We start from the raw sequence: 16,232 nt of genomic DNA, 5'->3' as shown, positions 1-16,232 counted from the left end.
AAGGGAGGCACGATTTGTGACCTGTAGTACCATTTCCAGAGGCATTGACTTTCGTTTTTCAAAAAAAAAATAATGTAATTTTCATGAGTTGATATCTGGGAATTATACTCGTTTTTTTTTTTTTTTTTTTAATGAAAATTCCGCTCATTAAGGTAATTTCATCTGCATCAGTATATATTGAAAATTATAATGGATTACTGGCACAAAACACTGAATAATGCAAGCTGTTAACCAGCATAACTATATTTTGCAGCGAATTGGTTCTCTTGCCTTCATAGCCAGATTCCATAAAAAATGCAAAGATTTTCCAGTTGTCAGACAATCAAAAACCGGGATTTACCACCGGTATTTTCCCGAAAAAAACCCCCCAAAACAACGAAAAATAGGTGTCCCTGGCCACTTCAGCAGTGAATGGAAACTGGCAACATCACTACACGTAAGTGTCTTGGTTTATAATCTCCAGTTTAAAAGAATGAACTCTAGATTTTTCGTCCCAGAATCCCTTTGATAAATAATAGTCATTCATTTGCAACTGTAAAAATGCACATTAACACAACTGAATGATTGTTTTAACTTTGTAATACATTGACTCAAAATTATAATTTGGTCTTTGGGCGGATATCGCCACCATTAAGTAAAACGTGACCATAAACCATGGCGTCTACTTTATTGTTATCAGTGTTTATTAGTAAACACTGAATCTTTTTTCCAGTAACTGTCAATATAACTTTCACTCTGGCACTATATGTGACACTGGGAAAAGCTCTAGCTGGCCCTTCTCCTTTCATTTCTCGTGATTTAAGTGTTGGCACAGGTTGCGGTGGGCTCGGTTGTAGAAGCAGCCCTTAGATACCGATGATGTAATCAATGGGTGGAGTTTGTGCGGATGCCAGGGCAGAGCTGCGCGTTTCTCCCGCTGTAAGCAGGCTGCTCTTGGTCATTTCTACCTCTGACCACAGATGAGCCCGTTATTCACGGGAGGGACTTGCACAGCAAGTGATGCAGAACTACTAGGAGCCTTCTCTGCCGCGAAAATAGGATGAATTTCTTGCATAGTGCTGCACACTGACCCAAAACATTTTTAATAATTTATACTTGACTTAAATCTATGCTAGCGTTTCTGGAGCCAGTATCATGTCAACGTGCACTTTGATTTGCCAAGTTTGCCTTGTTGCAGTGTTGGTGCTGAGGGCTTTTAAACCTTGCAGTGCTGGATCTTATAGTTCAACTGTAACAGTAGCATACACCTCATCTGCGGTATTCCCGAGTGAATTTGTACGTAGGGTCGAAGGAGAACCTAGTAGGGAAGCTGTCACTTTGTCTGCGGGGCTGCGAACCCCCATCCACGTCGCCGTCTCTTCGAAACCGGACACATCAGATGCATTCACAGGGGTACAGGAGAGCGCGTCTCCGAGCAGGACGAGATCGGAGAGCATCCCTCCAGCCAAGGACAGGACTGGTAAGTTCTCAAGTTCTGGAGAACCCACAAGTTATGTCAAAGCATGTTTTGTTTCCCAATCATGATGCTTTCATAGAGCTGTGTTTTGTTCAATGTCAGTTCATGTCAGGAAACTGGTGGAATTGCTATACTTCCTGCACGTTTCCTATCTAAAATGGGAAACCATGCTTATCACATGCAAGACAATCTCTGCTCTAGCAAACAAGTGTTCCACCCTTTTGTGTATTATTGCTCACAGTTTTTGCTGGTATAATTGTACGTTTTACATTTTTCTTTCCACATGGGTCCTGAGTACTTGTTGAAGCAGACCTCTCAGCTATCTTTGATTTTCAAGAGCGCTCCCGATTTTTACTCAGATTTTAGCTCTGACCCTCTTAATCGCTCCTAAAACTGGCGACTTGAAGAAAAGGTGATAAATTACACGTACTGATTAATCACAATAAAAAGAGTTATAGACTTATTTTATTTCAGAAAATGTATATTAATTCATAATATATATATTATTCTGTCATTCTCATGTTAATATTTTAAAAGTGTCCCTGATTGCCCTTAATTATTTTTGGATTTGTCCCTGATTATGTTGAGATTTGTCCCTGATTTGTTGAGAGTTATGTCTTGAAGTGTGGAGCATACATTTGTATATTTGTTGACAATACCTCCCAATCTCTGATTATTAAAAATCATAGCACTAGCCTTATCATTGTGGGGATCAGATTTTTATTTTTTCAAAATACAAGATCATCAGATGGTTGACACCACACAATTAATGATAAGGAATACTTGCACTGGATTAGTTTATAGATTTAATATTTCTGTACCCATAAACAGATACAATTTTATGTAGAAATTCAGGAAATCTAGGAGAAACAAGGCTAAATCTGAGGGTCAGAATCCTAGTGGTATGCCTACATAAATCTTAACAGTTGTTAAGAGGTGTGTTCCTGCAAATCCTGAGGTGGAAGACCCACGTAAAGTGCATCATATGTGTAATGATGTTTATGTTTTTCTCCTGAAAAGTTAGATTATTTAAAGCCAATAAATTTCTGCTGTGGAGTTGAGCAGGTCACCTCCAAGAAAAATACCAGGCACCCCAGCAATATGCCTTTCTATGAAAAACATGCAACTCACAATAGCTGTAGGGTAACTTGTAGGCTATATATGTGCTCATGGTTGCATTCACTTTCTAAGACATTTGCAGTGGCTACATTTGAAAGTAACTGGATGGAAGTAGTGTTTCAGTTTCACAGCATACAACTAGGTTACATTTAATACATTTCAAAGACTAATGCTGGGCTATAAGCTGGATACCTGTATCTCTAGCCTGCATAAATACACGGCAAAAAATTAGTTGATAGCATTTTGTTGTTTTTGTGTGCATGTGAATTGCATCATTACTATGTCTCTGATTTCTTTCAGCTGTTCAGTGCATATTTGAAAGTTTAGCAATGTTGCTGCACTATATTCTGTATGAAAAAATGAAATGTGCTATAATACTTGGTACTTATACATGTACAGGGACATTGGAAAAAAAGAGAGGAGGGGGTTGAGGAACAGAGGTCAAGGATTGCATTGATGTATGCTGTTTAAGGTGGTAATACATCATATGAGTGATCTGTAAAGTTCATGGTATTTGTTACATGCAGGTTTCCTCAATGATACTCTCACTGTCTTCTATTTTCCCAACAAGGTTTAGTTGTGATGTGAAGTCATACGACTTGTTGCTCTTTGTTAAGGAGCTTTATGATATGCTGAATCTATCGCATACTGTGTCATAAAAATTATTTTGTCAGACCCCATGACTAGTATAAAGTCATAGAAAAAAGTAATTGGAAGCATTTCACATCACTGTTAAGGTTTAAGGGTAATTTCTCATTCTGTTGTACTGCTAATATTATATTTCTGAAATGACTGTATACATGTATTCTCTGACCTGGAAACTCCAAGAGCAGTTTCTAAACATGAGTGCTCTGGTTTGCATGTTTTGATCAGAATATTGTACTTAGCACATTAAGGCGCTGTTTTAAGAGAGCATCCTGTGTACATTCATGTTACTGTGTGCTTTCAAGATGCTGAGGTATAGGATAGGGGCTGTGTGTGTGCAGTACCTTGATAATACCATTTACAGTGATCAGAATATTGTACTTAGTGCATTAAGGCGCTGTTTTAAGAGAGCATCCTGTGTACATTCATGTTACTGTGTGCTTTCAAGAAGCTGAGGTATAGGATAGGGGCTGTGTGTGTGCAGTACCTTGATAACACCATTTACAGTAGCATAACGGAATGATTAAGGTTTTTTTTAGGAGTTATTGTTTGAGTTCTACTTGGGAACACTGTCATGATTAAAGGGAGGTACGGTGATACTTCCAGAATAGGCCCCCAAGGTGATGGGGCTGTATAGTATCCTAGTTGGTAAGGATACTTCCTGGCTTCAAAAGATTTAGTTACAGCTTAACCTGGCTATGAGGTCTTATACGGAGTACTTTGGTATGATTTATAAACTGAAACTTATACACACATTCACACACACACACACACACACACACACACACACACACACACACACACACACACACACAAAGGCAAGAGTAAACATTCAAAAAATTAAGCAACTAAAGTATCTTTGCAGCTGCAGTGTTCTAACTTGTAACAAGGAAGTTAGCATGAACTAATATGAAAAATGCCAAATGAAAAGTCTTACTCTGAAGAATTACTGAATTAAGGAACAGCTTTTTCTTAGAAACGCTAAGTATTTAAAGGAAGATAGCATAAAGGCTACTTAGGTTTACTGATGGAAGTATCTGATTTGAGGCTGTAGGTTTATTTTATTTGTATTTGTTTTCTGGGGTAGGGCACTGATATCCATGGACCTTTTTTAGACTCAACCTGGGAGCGGTGTCTGGTTAAATGACTTGCTCAGAGTCACCCTGGCAATGGAGGCTGAGGGAATCAAACCTTGCACCACTGGACTACAGGAAACAACTGGTGGTTCTAACACTTAATCTGCTGATTTAATAACTGTATTTGAAACAGATGACTGGGAACATTGTCTGTGTTGCAAAGGATGTACAGTAACTTGATTCATGTGTGTTTCTGCTCATTTTCTTTATTGGCTGTATCTGAAGCCCTATATAACAGAAAGAAAAGAAAGAAAGATCACAACCTTGATAAAAGAGAAGTTATTAGAATACATTAAGTAGTAACATTTATTTTGTGCACTTGAGCAGTATTTAAACGAGTACATCTTTCTTATGAAAATAAGTTCTACTACAAGAGTTCAGAGAAACTGTACAAAAAGGCAACAAAGAGGTGAAGACTATTTCTTGTATGCAGGGATTTATGGACTAGGAATACAACTGGTGACAGAAATGGAGGGCAGAAATTCATACCTCCTAACTGTCCAGATTTTCCTTCATATTGTTTTCTTTTTCTTGTAAAAATTGTGGTTTCTGGCAAATCATTGATGATTGAAGTTATTAAATAATGACAGACATTTGATTTCCAGGCTTCATATCTTTCAGAAAATGCATGCAAATGCAAGAACTGTGATTCTAGCAATTTTCCAGTTTATTAAAGCAGTAGTTATAATCTGTCTCTATTTTAGGTCCTTTGTAACCCCAATTATTTATGGTTTTGCCCAGATTGCTTGTGCTAAGAGGTTGAAAGTTATGCAGAAAGTGTTTTGGAAGGTTTCTAAAATACATCTGTGGTACATCTAACCATGGGACTCAAAGAAGAGAACAAGAACACTTTGCCAGTCTTACCTTTTTTCTGCGAAGACAGGTTATGTAAGACCACATGGGAAATTTGCCTGTCTTCTGATGGCAGCTTCTGAGCAAATGCATATATCTGTATGTCTTGGAATTATTTCAGACAGCTATAGCAGATTTAATTTAATATATTTATTTGTTACCTGGTAAAGTGAACTGCCTAGTTTTGGACCATTGTTAACCAGGGACAAGGACAAAAGCAAATGCATTAGGTATGGACATTTTGGGTCTATATTACAATGTCGAAACGGCTAAACACCGAACGCCGTTTCAGCGACACATAAAGAGTGTACTACAAGTTACACAAATGGCCAGATCACTGATTTTTTTTCCCCCCTAGGGAAAAAAATCGGTACACCAACCAGACACGACACACCAGCTCAAACATTGCAAAGTGGGGGGCTTCAGCCCCCACACCCCCCCTAAAACTAAATAAACCAACTCTGAGATCACACTACAGTGGGAAAAAGGGCAAATTCATGGCGACAGCCAAGATATTTTTTTCCCTAGGAAAAAAGTTGGTGATCTGGCCGTTTGCGTAACTTGTAGTGACCTACTTATGTGTCGCTAGAATGGCATTCGGTGATTAGTCATTTCGGTGTTGTAATATAGACCCGACACTATCGTGACAGTTTCAAAAACAGTAGAATAATCTCTTTACAATTTTTAAAACATATTGTTTAACACCACAAAATAAAAGTCTCGTTATCATTAGTAGTCTTTGTTTTAGTCCTTTTTTTATTGATACTGATTTTTTTTCTGTTGCCGACTGTGACATTTCAGACAAGACTATCTTAGGTAAACCAGAATGTAATGTATCTGAGGCTAGCAGGTGATAATAAAAGAAAATAAACTGTTGTTTGCAAGACTCCTTGACCTCCATAGTAATGGAATAGCCCATCCCTGCTGAGAGGCTATACTGGCAAGGACTTTGCAATGCTGTGATCAGAGAAATACCAAAAGAATTATAGTGGTTGTTCAGCTGTCTGTGACAGTCGGGAAGGAACAGTTTAATTTCCACAGAAGAAGAATTAAACAAAAGGCAGATGTGAGTGAAGTGGAGAAAAAAGATGAGCAATCGATTTAGCATTAGATTAACAGAACTGAGATTAACAAGTCAGGGGAAGGGTAGAGTTAAAATGTTAGAGAAGCAGGATTGGTGAGTGGAAAGAGTGCAGTAATGGAAAAGGGGACGTGAGAGAAAGAAACTTAACATGGCACATCAGCAGATGATGTGGTGCATTTTGGTACTGACAGACCTTTTTCCCCCACACCAGTTTATGAAATTTGGACAAAACAAGAACAAAGCTGGGGTGGTGCTGCATGCCCTGATAGATGAAGGGAAAGTGTTTGCTTTACCTTTTACTTGAGCACAGAAATGGTGATATGAAATACAGCCCTAAAACTGCAGAGAACCTGATCTGATCAGGCAATACCTTGAAAAGATCATTCCTACTGTGACCATATGGAGGAAAATAACAAAGATCAGACATTTTTATGGCTATGAACAAAATAGTTGAAAGAGAGTTCATGCAGAGTAATAAAATTAGCACATTCTGGTATATGAAAGTCTGTAAAGAAGAAATGCTGGTTTGTGGCCAGAGTCACTGGTTAAAAGTGAAGAAATAAAAGCAAGATAGATTAAAATGATAGATTAAAATGATGTGGCATTAACTGAATTATCATCACTGTCTTTTAGTTGGATTATCATCACTTTTAATTAAAGTTTGTTTTACTGTTGTCATTTTTATTTTACAGTATTATTTTTATTTTTTTTGTTTTCTGCAAGTTAAGGAATTACAAATTCTTTTTCTTACAAATATAGTTTTTGCAATAAGTTTAGTGTTGCTTCCTTTATAAGTTTTTTTTATGTTTTTTTTTTTTGGTTTCTCTTGAAATTGATACAGAGTAAAACACAAAATATTTAAAAAAATGTCAGTGCGAGGCAGAACAATGACCTGGTTTATTTATCTGTGTATCTCCCTTAATGCATGTCTGTGAAAAGTGGGGATTGCTCTTAGTTATGATGCTATACAACAGCATGGTATATTCAGGGGATACGTAATGACTATTTCCTTCAGGACAAGGCAATTTCTATGAGTGTTAGACTTGCTGCTAAACTGAGGAGAAAGCCCTAACAGCAGATTGTCTCTAAAATACTATGTCATCTTTTGTACAATGAGAATGACACTGAATGACGTGTCTGCTTTTTCTATTTTTACAAGAAAGTAAGCTCTCCTAGGAGGCAGCTGTGCAGACTTTATATGATTAGTTATCTCAGTATGGTCTTACTCTAGAGCTAGGGTTGCCACCTTTCCAAATGCTGAAAGTGGGACATTTTTTGTAGAAATGTCTGATTTTGCAGGACAAATCATACCCGTGACCAGTACAAATGACATAGTTTCACTTTTGCCAAAATAAAAGCTTATTCTTGTAGCATTTGGGTTGTTTATACTAATTCATGTAACATTTAGATGTTTCAGATTAAAAATAACCGTTTTATCAATGATTAAAAAAAAACTTAGGAAATATTTTTGTCCTAAAATCTCAGGACATTTGCCATTTGTTTTATTTTTTCGCAGGACACAACTGCCCAAAGAGGGACAGTCCCTCGCAAAGTGGGACAGGTGGTAACCCTATCTAGAGCATGAAGCACACTAAACTCAAAGATATGGAATTAAATAAAATTAATGAAAGTAAACTTCAGATTGAAAGTATCAATAATATTACAGAACAGGAAATGAACTATAATCAGTTGGCAAAAAATGTATTATATTCAGCACACATTACATGACTATACCAAACTTGGTCCGAATGTCTTGCTTCACTTTGTTTTAAGCCTGTGGTTCAACTTAAAAAGTAAGCACATCTACAGAGACCTACAAATTGCTAATAAAGCTGTGCTCCCTTCTGTAAAATGTGTCAACATTATCTGTTTGAGTTTTGCATGCTTCAGCGAGTGGTGTCACATTCCTTTATTCATCTTTGCAGAGGATCTAAATACTTACCCATCCTTTGAGTGAACCAATACTCTTCTCATCCTGTTTTGTCTGTTTGTTTGTTTTTATGTTTGTGTCTCTATTTGTTTGCTAAATGGATAATTGAAGAGGTCCATAGACCTTTTCAGTTATGTAATGGGAATTTTTATACAACAGCATTGCTAAGGTTGAGTAAATAGTACAAACAAGGTAAAGAGCAGACAGAACACAACCTAGACTTTGTTACAAAACAAATTAATCAAATCAAGCTATGTACATACTGTACAACTTCTTTAGTTTGGTGTCACTATACATTAGGTAGTAGAATCCCATTGCATTTTACATAAGCCATGATCTGTGCAATAGTAGCATTGGCAGCCATCAGTTAAGTGTTCTTTGTGTTTTTTCCTTGAAGCTGAAGAGCTTTTATGTCCTTGCTGGATTTTCATTTAATGATAAGCTAGTATACAACTTTTGTACAACATTTCTAGTGCTGTATATGTTATGTTGTCATTCTAATGTTTAAATAATTTGGAGTCTTCCAGCTGCTTAAGCAAATAGCTATATTACTGATGCACACAGTTTCCAAAATAGTAATAATCAATTAGGAAGCTCTTCTAGGCCTGAGTAATAACTGCCTATGTGAAATTACAGCAATTTTGGAGGATTTTACTATTTGCATATCCTGTGAGCTAAATGTGTTTGCTACATTTCTATTTAATATTTCCTATGAGAAGGTGGTTGATTTAAAAATAGCAAATTTTAGCTGGTTTTTGGTGTGGCATGTCATTGCTGTTCCATATGCATTTGTAGGTAAGGTTAATAGAGTTGGTCATCCTGTAAATCATTTGTCTGCTATTAAAATAAAGGTCTTACTAGTGTTTTATGATATAACCTAAGATGTGTATGAAAATAACGTATTGTCAGACATGGCATTTTCAATTTGCCAAGTATTAATCCTTTAACCTTTTGCCTTTAGAGGGGTAAATATGCTGCATGTATCTGGAAGTTATTTTTTACTGTATATGTGCATTATGACAAATGGAGCTCATATGTCTTTAAGAGATTTAAAAGTGCATAATTGTAGCTGTAACTGGTGAATGAACTTTGTCTGCCAGTCCTTTACTTTACTGGTACTTAGGACATGTATATGTCAAAATGCAACCAGAGACATATTAATCAGCTATAATCTACATTATAAAATAGCACCATATTTACATTTCTAAAATTATTGTGAACAGAGAATTTCAGTAACTGGATGCTTCTGTCATTTGAACCAATTTTGGGCTTATAATCTATTCACTTATATTGTGGTAGGAAACACTGCACTGCAAACTTCTCTGTTTCTTAAATCCCTAGCCCATAGCAATGATGGTAACAGATTATAGGTTCATAGGTTCATAGGTTGATACTAGGCTATATGCCCTAGGGCATTTATCAGCCTAGCCAGAGTGTGTTTGGCTTTCGCCACCCCTTAAAAATGGGTTTTACTGTGCCCTTTTTAGGTTAGTTTACTGTGCCTCTGTCTAGTAGTGACACAGAAGTGATCCCCGGGGTGAACCTACGATCTCCCATCTACTCGTCAAGATTTCTCTTGAAGAGAGTCAGTGAGGGGCTCTGCCTGATATGGACTGGGATTCTATTCCAGAGTGCTGGGAGCCTCTGGGTCACAAATCTGTCTCTCCAGCATGTCCTATTAATTTCTGTGTTGAGATTCAAGTCCCTTGAGCGAGTAGCTCTAGTGGATTTGAATTTTTTGAGGTGGAGCATGTCCATTAATTCTGGGTTGGACATGGCTTTATATGTCAGGCACAGATCGCCTCTAAGCAGGTGGCATGCAACTGAGTAGAGCTGGAGTTTCTTTAACCTGGCAGCATAGGTCATCTGTTTGAGACCCTTTACTCTTGGTGAGGTACTTTTGTGGTCTTTCCAGTTGCTGCAGGTGTCAGGTAAGGTACATCCCAAACGGGGCATTGTATTCAATTATGGGCCTAATGAGGGATGAGTAAAGGGGCACAATGACCTCCCTTGATCTAGATGTGAACCCTTTCATGATAAGGTGGACTATATAGATGGTCTTTCTAACCACTTTGGCAACGTGGTTGTCAAAGGAGAGATTACTATCAACTTGGATTCCTAGGTCTCTAATTACTTCCTCCGTACTTAATGGATTACCGCCTATGTGTAGTTTATGGGCACTTTGTTTTTTCCAAAGGGAATGACTATACACTTCTTGGCATTTTTTTTAGGCCATGGCTTTGGCACCAGTTATCCGTCTCTGTGAGACCCTTCCGGAGGATGCCTGTGTCGGCTGGGGAGTCGATTATGGCACCCAGTTTGCAGTCGTCTGCGAACTTGGTCAGCCATAGTCCTCCCGTGTTGGCCTGTACCTCTGAAAAATATATACCGAACAAGAGCGGTCCCAGGACTGAGCCCTGTGGGACGCCACTTGTAACAGGTTTAGAGTCTGACATGGCTCCCACAATTCTGACCATGTGGGTTCTGTCCTTGAGCCAGTTTGCAACCCATCTTATGACATAGGGGTTGATATTTAGACTGGAGAGCTTATCTATGATGCCAGAGTGGGGTATGGTGTCGAAGGCTTTTGCGAGGTCCAGGTAGGCTGTGTGGACTACCTTCCCTTCATCTATGGCCTTGGTGACTGTTTCAAAGAAGTCTACCAGGTTCAAGAGGCAGGATCCGCCCTTAACAAAGCCGAATTGTGTAGGATCTAGCATCTGTAGTTCCCCAATGCCTTTGTTTATGAGTTCCATGATGATCCGCTCCATAGCTTTGCAGACCAGGCTAGTCAGGCTTATGGGGTGATAGTTTCCAGGGTCTGTTGAGGCACCACCTTTGTGGAGTGGGACCACTGTTGCAGTACGCCATTCCTTGGGTACATATCCTGTATTAAGGCTGAGACTGAACAGTAATCTAATATGAGGTTTTAGCTCTTCTTGAAGCTCATGTAGGATGCAGCCCGGGACACCGTCTGGTCCCATTGATGCTGTGTTTTTTGCTTTGAAGAGGGCAGCTCTCACCTGAGCATCTGAGATGACAGGGAGACAACTATCTGTTGGGATAGACATTTGCTCTTTTGGGGGGAAGGGGGGTGAGTTTGCACTGAACCTATCCACCAGGATGTTGGCAATGTCTGTGGGTTCAGTGTATTTTTTGTCATTTTGGACTAAATCCGAACATATCTGGGAGTTGCCACCTAGGTTCCTACCATAACTAAAGAAGGCCTTGTGGTTATCTTTAGTGTCTTGTGCAATTTTTCTCTCGAAGCTGGCCTTGGATGATTTTATGAGGGACTATAGTGTTTTGCTAGTACTGATCAGTGATGCTTTCTTATTGAGGGATTTTGCTCTATCCTGCAGTAGCTTCCTCCTTTTGTTGTATAGCTTATTTATGGCAGCGGTCCACCAGACAGGATGCCTGCCTTTGGCGGATTGGGTCTTGGTTTTATTTGGGATTGCATGATCCATGCATTCCTGAAGATGTCCATAGAATGTGTTTATAAAGGATTCTGCAGTTTGGGCCATAGTTTCCACTGGCCCGGGGGCTTTGAGTGAATTCACCTTGGTTTTGAGAAGTGCAAAATTAGCCTTGGAGACGTTTTTTTACTGTGGTTTTCTGGGGTGGTGGTGGGGTCTGGATGTGGATGTCCAGCGAGATTAATTTGTGGTCTGATCTTACCAATGAGGGATATACCTCTGGTGCAGAGCATAGAGTCCCCATGTTTGTGATGATCAGGTCCAGTATGTTTTCCCCTCTTGTAGGCGTGGTGACCAGTTGTTCCATAGCATTAGAGTTTATAAATTCTAGGAACCTCTGGGCTAGGCTGTTGGGGCTTGAGTAGTGCTCCCAGTCTATGTTTGGGTAGTTGAAGTCACCCAATATAAAGGTATTTGGAGAGACCTTCATATTCCCCAATGTTCTCAGGAAAGCCACGTGTGGTTCCAGAGTCTGGGATGGTGGTCTGCAGCAGGCTACAAACTGAAAGGCAGTTTTGCCCACTGTTAGTTGCACATGGATGGTTTCCGATGCTTCGTGTAGTGCCACTAACCTGGAGGTGTGGGTATCCTTGATGAATATGGATACTCCCCCTCCTTTTGTGGTTTGGTCCGAGTCTTGGAGCCGAAAAGCATGGCATGAGGTATAACCTGGTAGTGCTGGGGTGCTCTCTGGAGCCTTGAACCAGGTCTCTGTTACTGCACAGACATTGATATTCTCCATACTGAGGAGAGCTTTGAGTGCTTGCATTTTGAGGTTTAGACTTCTGGCGTTGAGTAGCATTACCCTTAGTTTATTTTTCCTTGTGTTGTCTATGGAGGTGGATTTGTCTTTTGAGCCTTGCCTAAAAAAGGCACTATGGGGGTGGCAAGAGCCTTTGCCAGTATCCGAAAGCCCAGAGGTGACAGGTGCAAGCTGTCCCTAGTGAAGCAACGTGGCTTGTCGAGCATGTCATCCCAGGCTGACAGACACTGGATCCCCTTTGAATGACACCAGAACTTTAGCCAATTGTTAAAATTGATAATTTTTTTCTTTATACTGTGGCATCATTTTTGGTGAGGGTAAGATGCTGCTTAAGGTCATGGTCATACCTGTCTGGGCTACATGATCTGAGAGCTCCTCTATGTTTCTTTTCATGTAGTCCAGGGAGGTATGGCTCAGGTCATTCACACCAGCATGGACAATGACCGAGTCATATTTGTACTTGCTTTGGAGTGACCTGAGTGCTTGTGTTATGTGGCAGATCCTGGCGCCCGACAGGCAGCTCACCGTGACCTCCTTGTTAAGCCTGGTGAGTGGGACGTCAGTGTCCCTGACAATAGAGTCACCTATTACAAGTGTATCAGGTGTGTTGTTTGGCCTTAAGGGCTGTGACTGTTTGGCACACTGATTTTGTGAAGTATGTGTTTCACTTTTTTTGTTTTGTGATAGAGGTTGCTTGGATGTCTGCTTTGGAGGTCTCTGCTGCTTAGGCAGATTTGTATTTAGAGCCTCCAAGTATGTTTTAGTGTGTTTATGTGTTTGGTTTGATGATGTGGTAGGTCTATGTGCGACTGGATTTGTGGTGTGTATGGTTACCTTCTCCTCCTGACTGGCTGCGCCAGTACTGAGTTGAGAGAGCTTACCCTCCAGTTTGGCTATGTGGTTGCATCTCTCTCATATATTAGTACTTGTTAGGAGGAGGAGACGGTTGTCTGTGTACATGAGGCAGTTGCAACATTGTCTCAGGATTCCCAGATTCACCAGCTGGACTGGAGAGGAAACTAGCAACTGACCTTTGGACATGCCTGTATAGTATAAGTAACTCCTTTATGGCTGACAAAAAGGACCAATAGGGGACGAGTACTCCAAGGGAGTATATGAGGAAGTGGTGCTATTAGTTTATTAGTGCTAACTTATATAATTGCTTGTAAGAGCAAGTGCTGGGTTATAGATTGAGAATAGGGTCTTTACTTGAGAGATAGAGTAGATCTAAGGGAAAAAGTCAAGAGCAGACTTTGTGGAGTCGAAAACGGCCCAAGCCTGGCCAAGCAGCGCTGCCCGATGCTCCGCTATGTGCAAAATCGCGCAAAACTGCGCCAACACAGGTTTTTATACAGGGAACTTAAAAGAGCTAGAAATTAGCCCAAAACGGCCAATAAACTACAAGATTCTTGTGCTGAGATCACTCCTCCAGGAACAGATAGGCTGCTCAAAGCTCCTCACTCCCACTGGTGAGCAAAGAAGCTTCCTTCTATCCAAGTAAGGAAATGGGCAATACAGGAACTATTCTAAAGTCCAGAATACAGCAATGCCTGTATTACGGACTATTCTAGGTCAGGAAAGGCGGGAAACAAGGATTTTTTTGGTTTTTTTCTTTTTTAACAGAACAAACAGCAGAAAAATTACAGTAAAATCTTAACACAGGCTAGCGCACTTGAGTGAGCAGCCTCAACAGTTAAATTGAAACAAACAAACTTTTAAAAGTTCAGGTATTGGAAATCACAAAAACAAGCTTAAGAAAGGCAAAAGAGCAGAATAAACTTGCTTTTCAGCGAGGAAAGATGGTCGCACAGGTAATAGCAGTAAAATATACTTAAATCTTGGAAGCAGTCACTATTTTCGTTTCTCTGCTACTAGCACCACTTATGTTTTGTTATTGCAGTTTTTAAAAATGTCCCAAAGACACAAAAACGTCTAAGTAATGTATGATAGCAACACCGGTGTAACACGGCTCGGACAGGAACCAAAAACTTTTTATTAACTACTAAAATAGAAACAAAAATAAACGAACGGTTAAGCGCTTTCATCTGAATATACAGACTTCATCAGAACAGTTTAAGACTGGTTAAAAAGTCAAATAAATAAACTTTTTGGCGCCAAAAAATACATATGCCAATTGAGATTTAAAAAAACAGTGCTTGGCTTTAAGCCGTTCCTTCAAAACCTTATTAAAAACCTTACTAAAAACTACAAATGTCTGCCAACATTTCTCTGCATGATAATGAACTTATTCATTTGATCTGGTAAACACCATGAATTAAAAATACAACAGATAATAATAAATAATAAATACATGCATACATTTTAACTACAAAATACTATAAAAATGTAAGGTACTATAAGAATACAAAATACTTTGAGATTCTACTATTTATGCTCCTGCTGTTAAGTAATTAAATAAATAATATGTCTATCTAATGTATCTAATAAATGAATGTCCTAAAACCAATGAAATATTAAAATATTAAAGTATTAAAATACATGTATGTCAAACCCACATGTTGAAGAACAAATCCAATAAGTACTGTTTTGTATAGTTACTACTACTTATATTGCATATGGATAGTACATAATGTGAATACATTTTAACTATATGCCATTAAGATAAAATTAAAAATGGCTTAATGCTAATATGGTCATTGATGCCTGGTTTTCATGTGGGTTTGATATACATGTATTTTAATATTTTAATATTTTAATATTCTTGCAAGGGATTATAGGAGCAGGGAAGTGAACCATATAATATCGACTCTACCTGAGTTTAGAGATAATAAAGGGAAACCATATTTTTCGGACATATCACCCACCCCCACTAGCATTAAACGAGGCGATATGCATATAAGAATACCTATTATGTATTCTAGCAACATAAGGCTTATGCAGGACATTTTCAAGAAGAACTGGGGTATACTATGCTCAGATGAGAAATTTAAAGAGGTGGTTGGGGAAACACCTAGGTATGCTTTCAAAAACAACAAGTCCCTCAAAAAAATATTATGTCATCCTAGGAACCAGTCTGTAGACCAAATAAGTACTATAAGTATGGGTATGATTCTGTGTACAAGATGTCATTTCTGCCAGTTAATAGATAGTAGCAACAAATTTAGGCACCCTGATACAGGCAGAGTTTTAGAGTTCAGGGTACAAGCTGACTGCAATACTGCCAATCTTGTTTATTTAGCATATTGTGAAAAGTGTTTATCTTTCTATATTGGAAAGACTAACGGGAGATTTAGAGATTGCATGAGGGAACATACGTATGACATCTCAAGGGCTGCAGAAACAAATGCATTAGCAAAGCATACTATGTTAAATGATGCTACACATAAGTTAAGGTTTATGGCCATAGAGAGACTTTTTATTGATGAGAGAGGGGGACTTCAAAATAGAATTGAGGCAGCAGAATTAGAATGGATAATTAGAATGAGAGCCACTACAGGTAAAGGTATTAATGATAAAATCTCTATTAAGCCTGTTTTAAAGGCTAGAGATCTAGCGAGGTGAACAATGGAAAGGTCTAAAGTATGATGCCCCTTTAAATGTTTTTACAGATTTTAAATTTGCATCATTAATCATGCAGTTGATTTTATTGGCTATTTAATGTTTTAAAAGGTGAAATTTGTAATGTTTAATTTGTTTGATGAAGTGGCATGTTTTGCTGTGAAAGCGCTCACCAGTAAAGTTGTTTTTTATTCTGCTGCTGGTTGTGGTTTGGTTGTACTACTTTTCGTGTTATATATTTTAATAACT

At 38.7% G+C, this 16,232-nt stretch overlaps 1 protein-coding gene across 1 annotated transcript in view; it reads left to right on the top strand.

Annotated features, from left to right (window-relative positions):
* The first annotated feature begins 925 nt into the window (after positions 1–925).
* The window catches only part of HEG1 (heart development protein with EGF like domains 1), a 556,295-nt gene continuing 540,988 nt past the window's right edge, over positions 926–16,232 (top strand). The window contains exon 1 of the mRNA XM_044075011.1: positions 926–1,459. Coding sequence (XP_043930946.1) covers positions 1,135–1,459 — 325 coding nt within the window. The 5' untranslated portion in view covers positions 926–1,134. The remainder of the gene's footprint in view (positions 1,460–16,232) is intronic.

This window comes from Protopterus annectens, chromosome 6.part0 (assembly GCF_019279795.1).
Source record: "Protopterus annectens isolate FY-2018-M chromosome 6.part0, PAN1.0, whole genome shotgun sequence".
NCBI classification, from domain to species: domain Eukaryota; kingdom Metazoa; phylum Chordata; order Ceratodontiformes; family Protopteridae; genus Protopterus; species Protopterus annectens.
The sequence above is the reverse complement of the archived record's forward strand: the minus strand, read 5'-3'. Positions and strand labels throughout refer to the sequence as shown.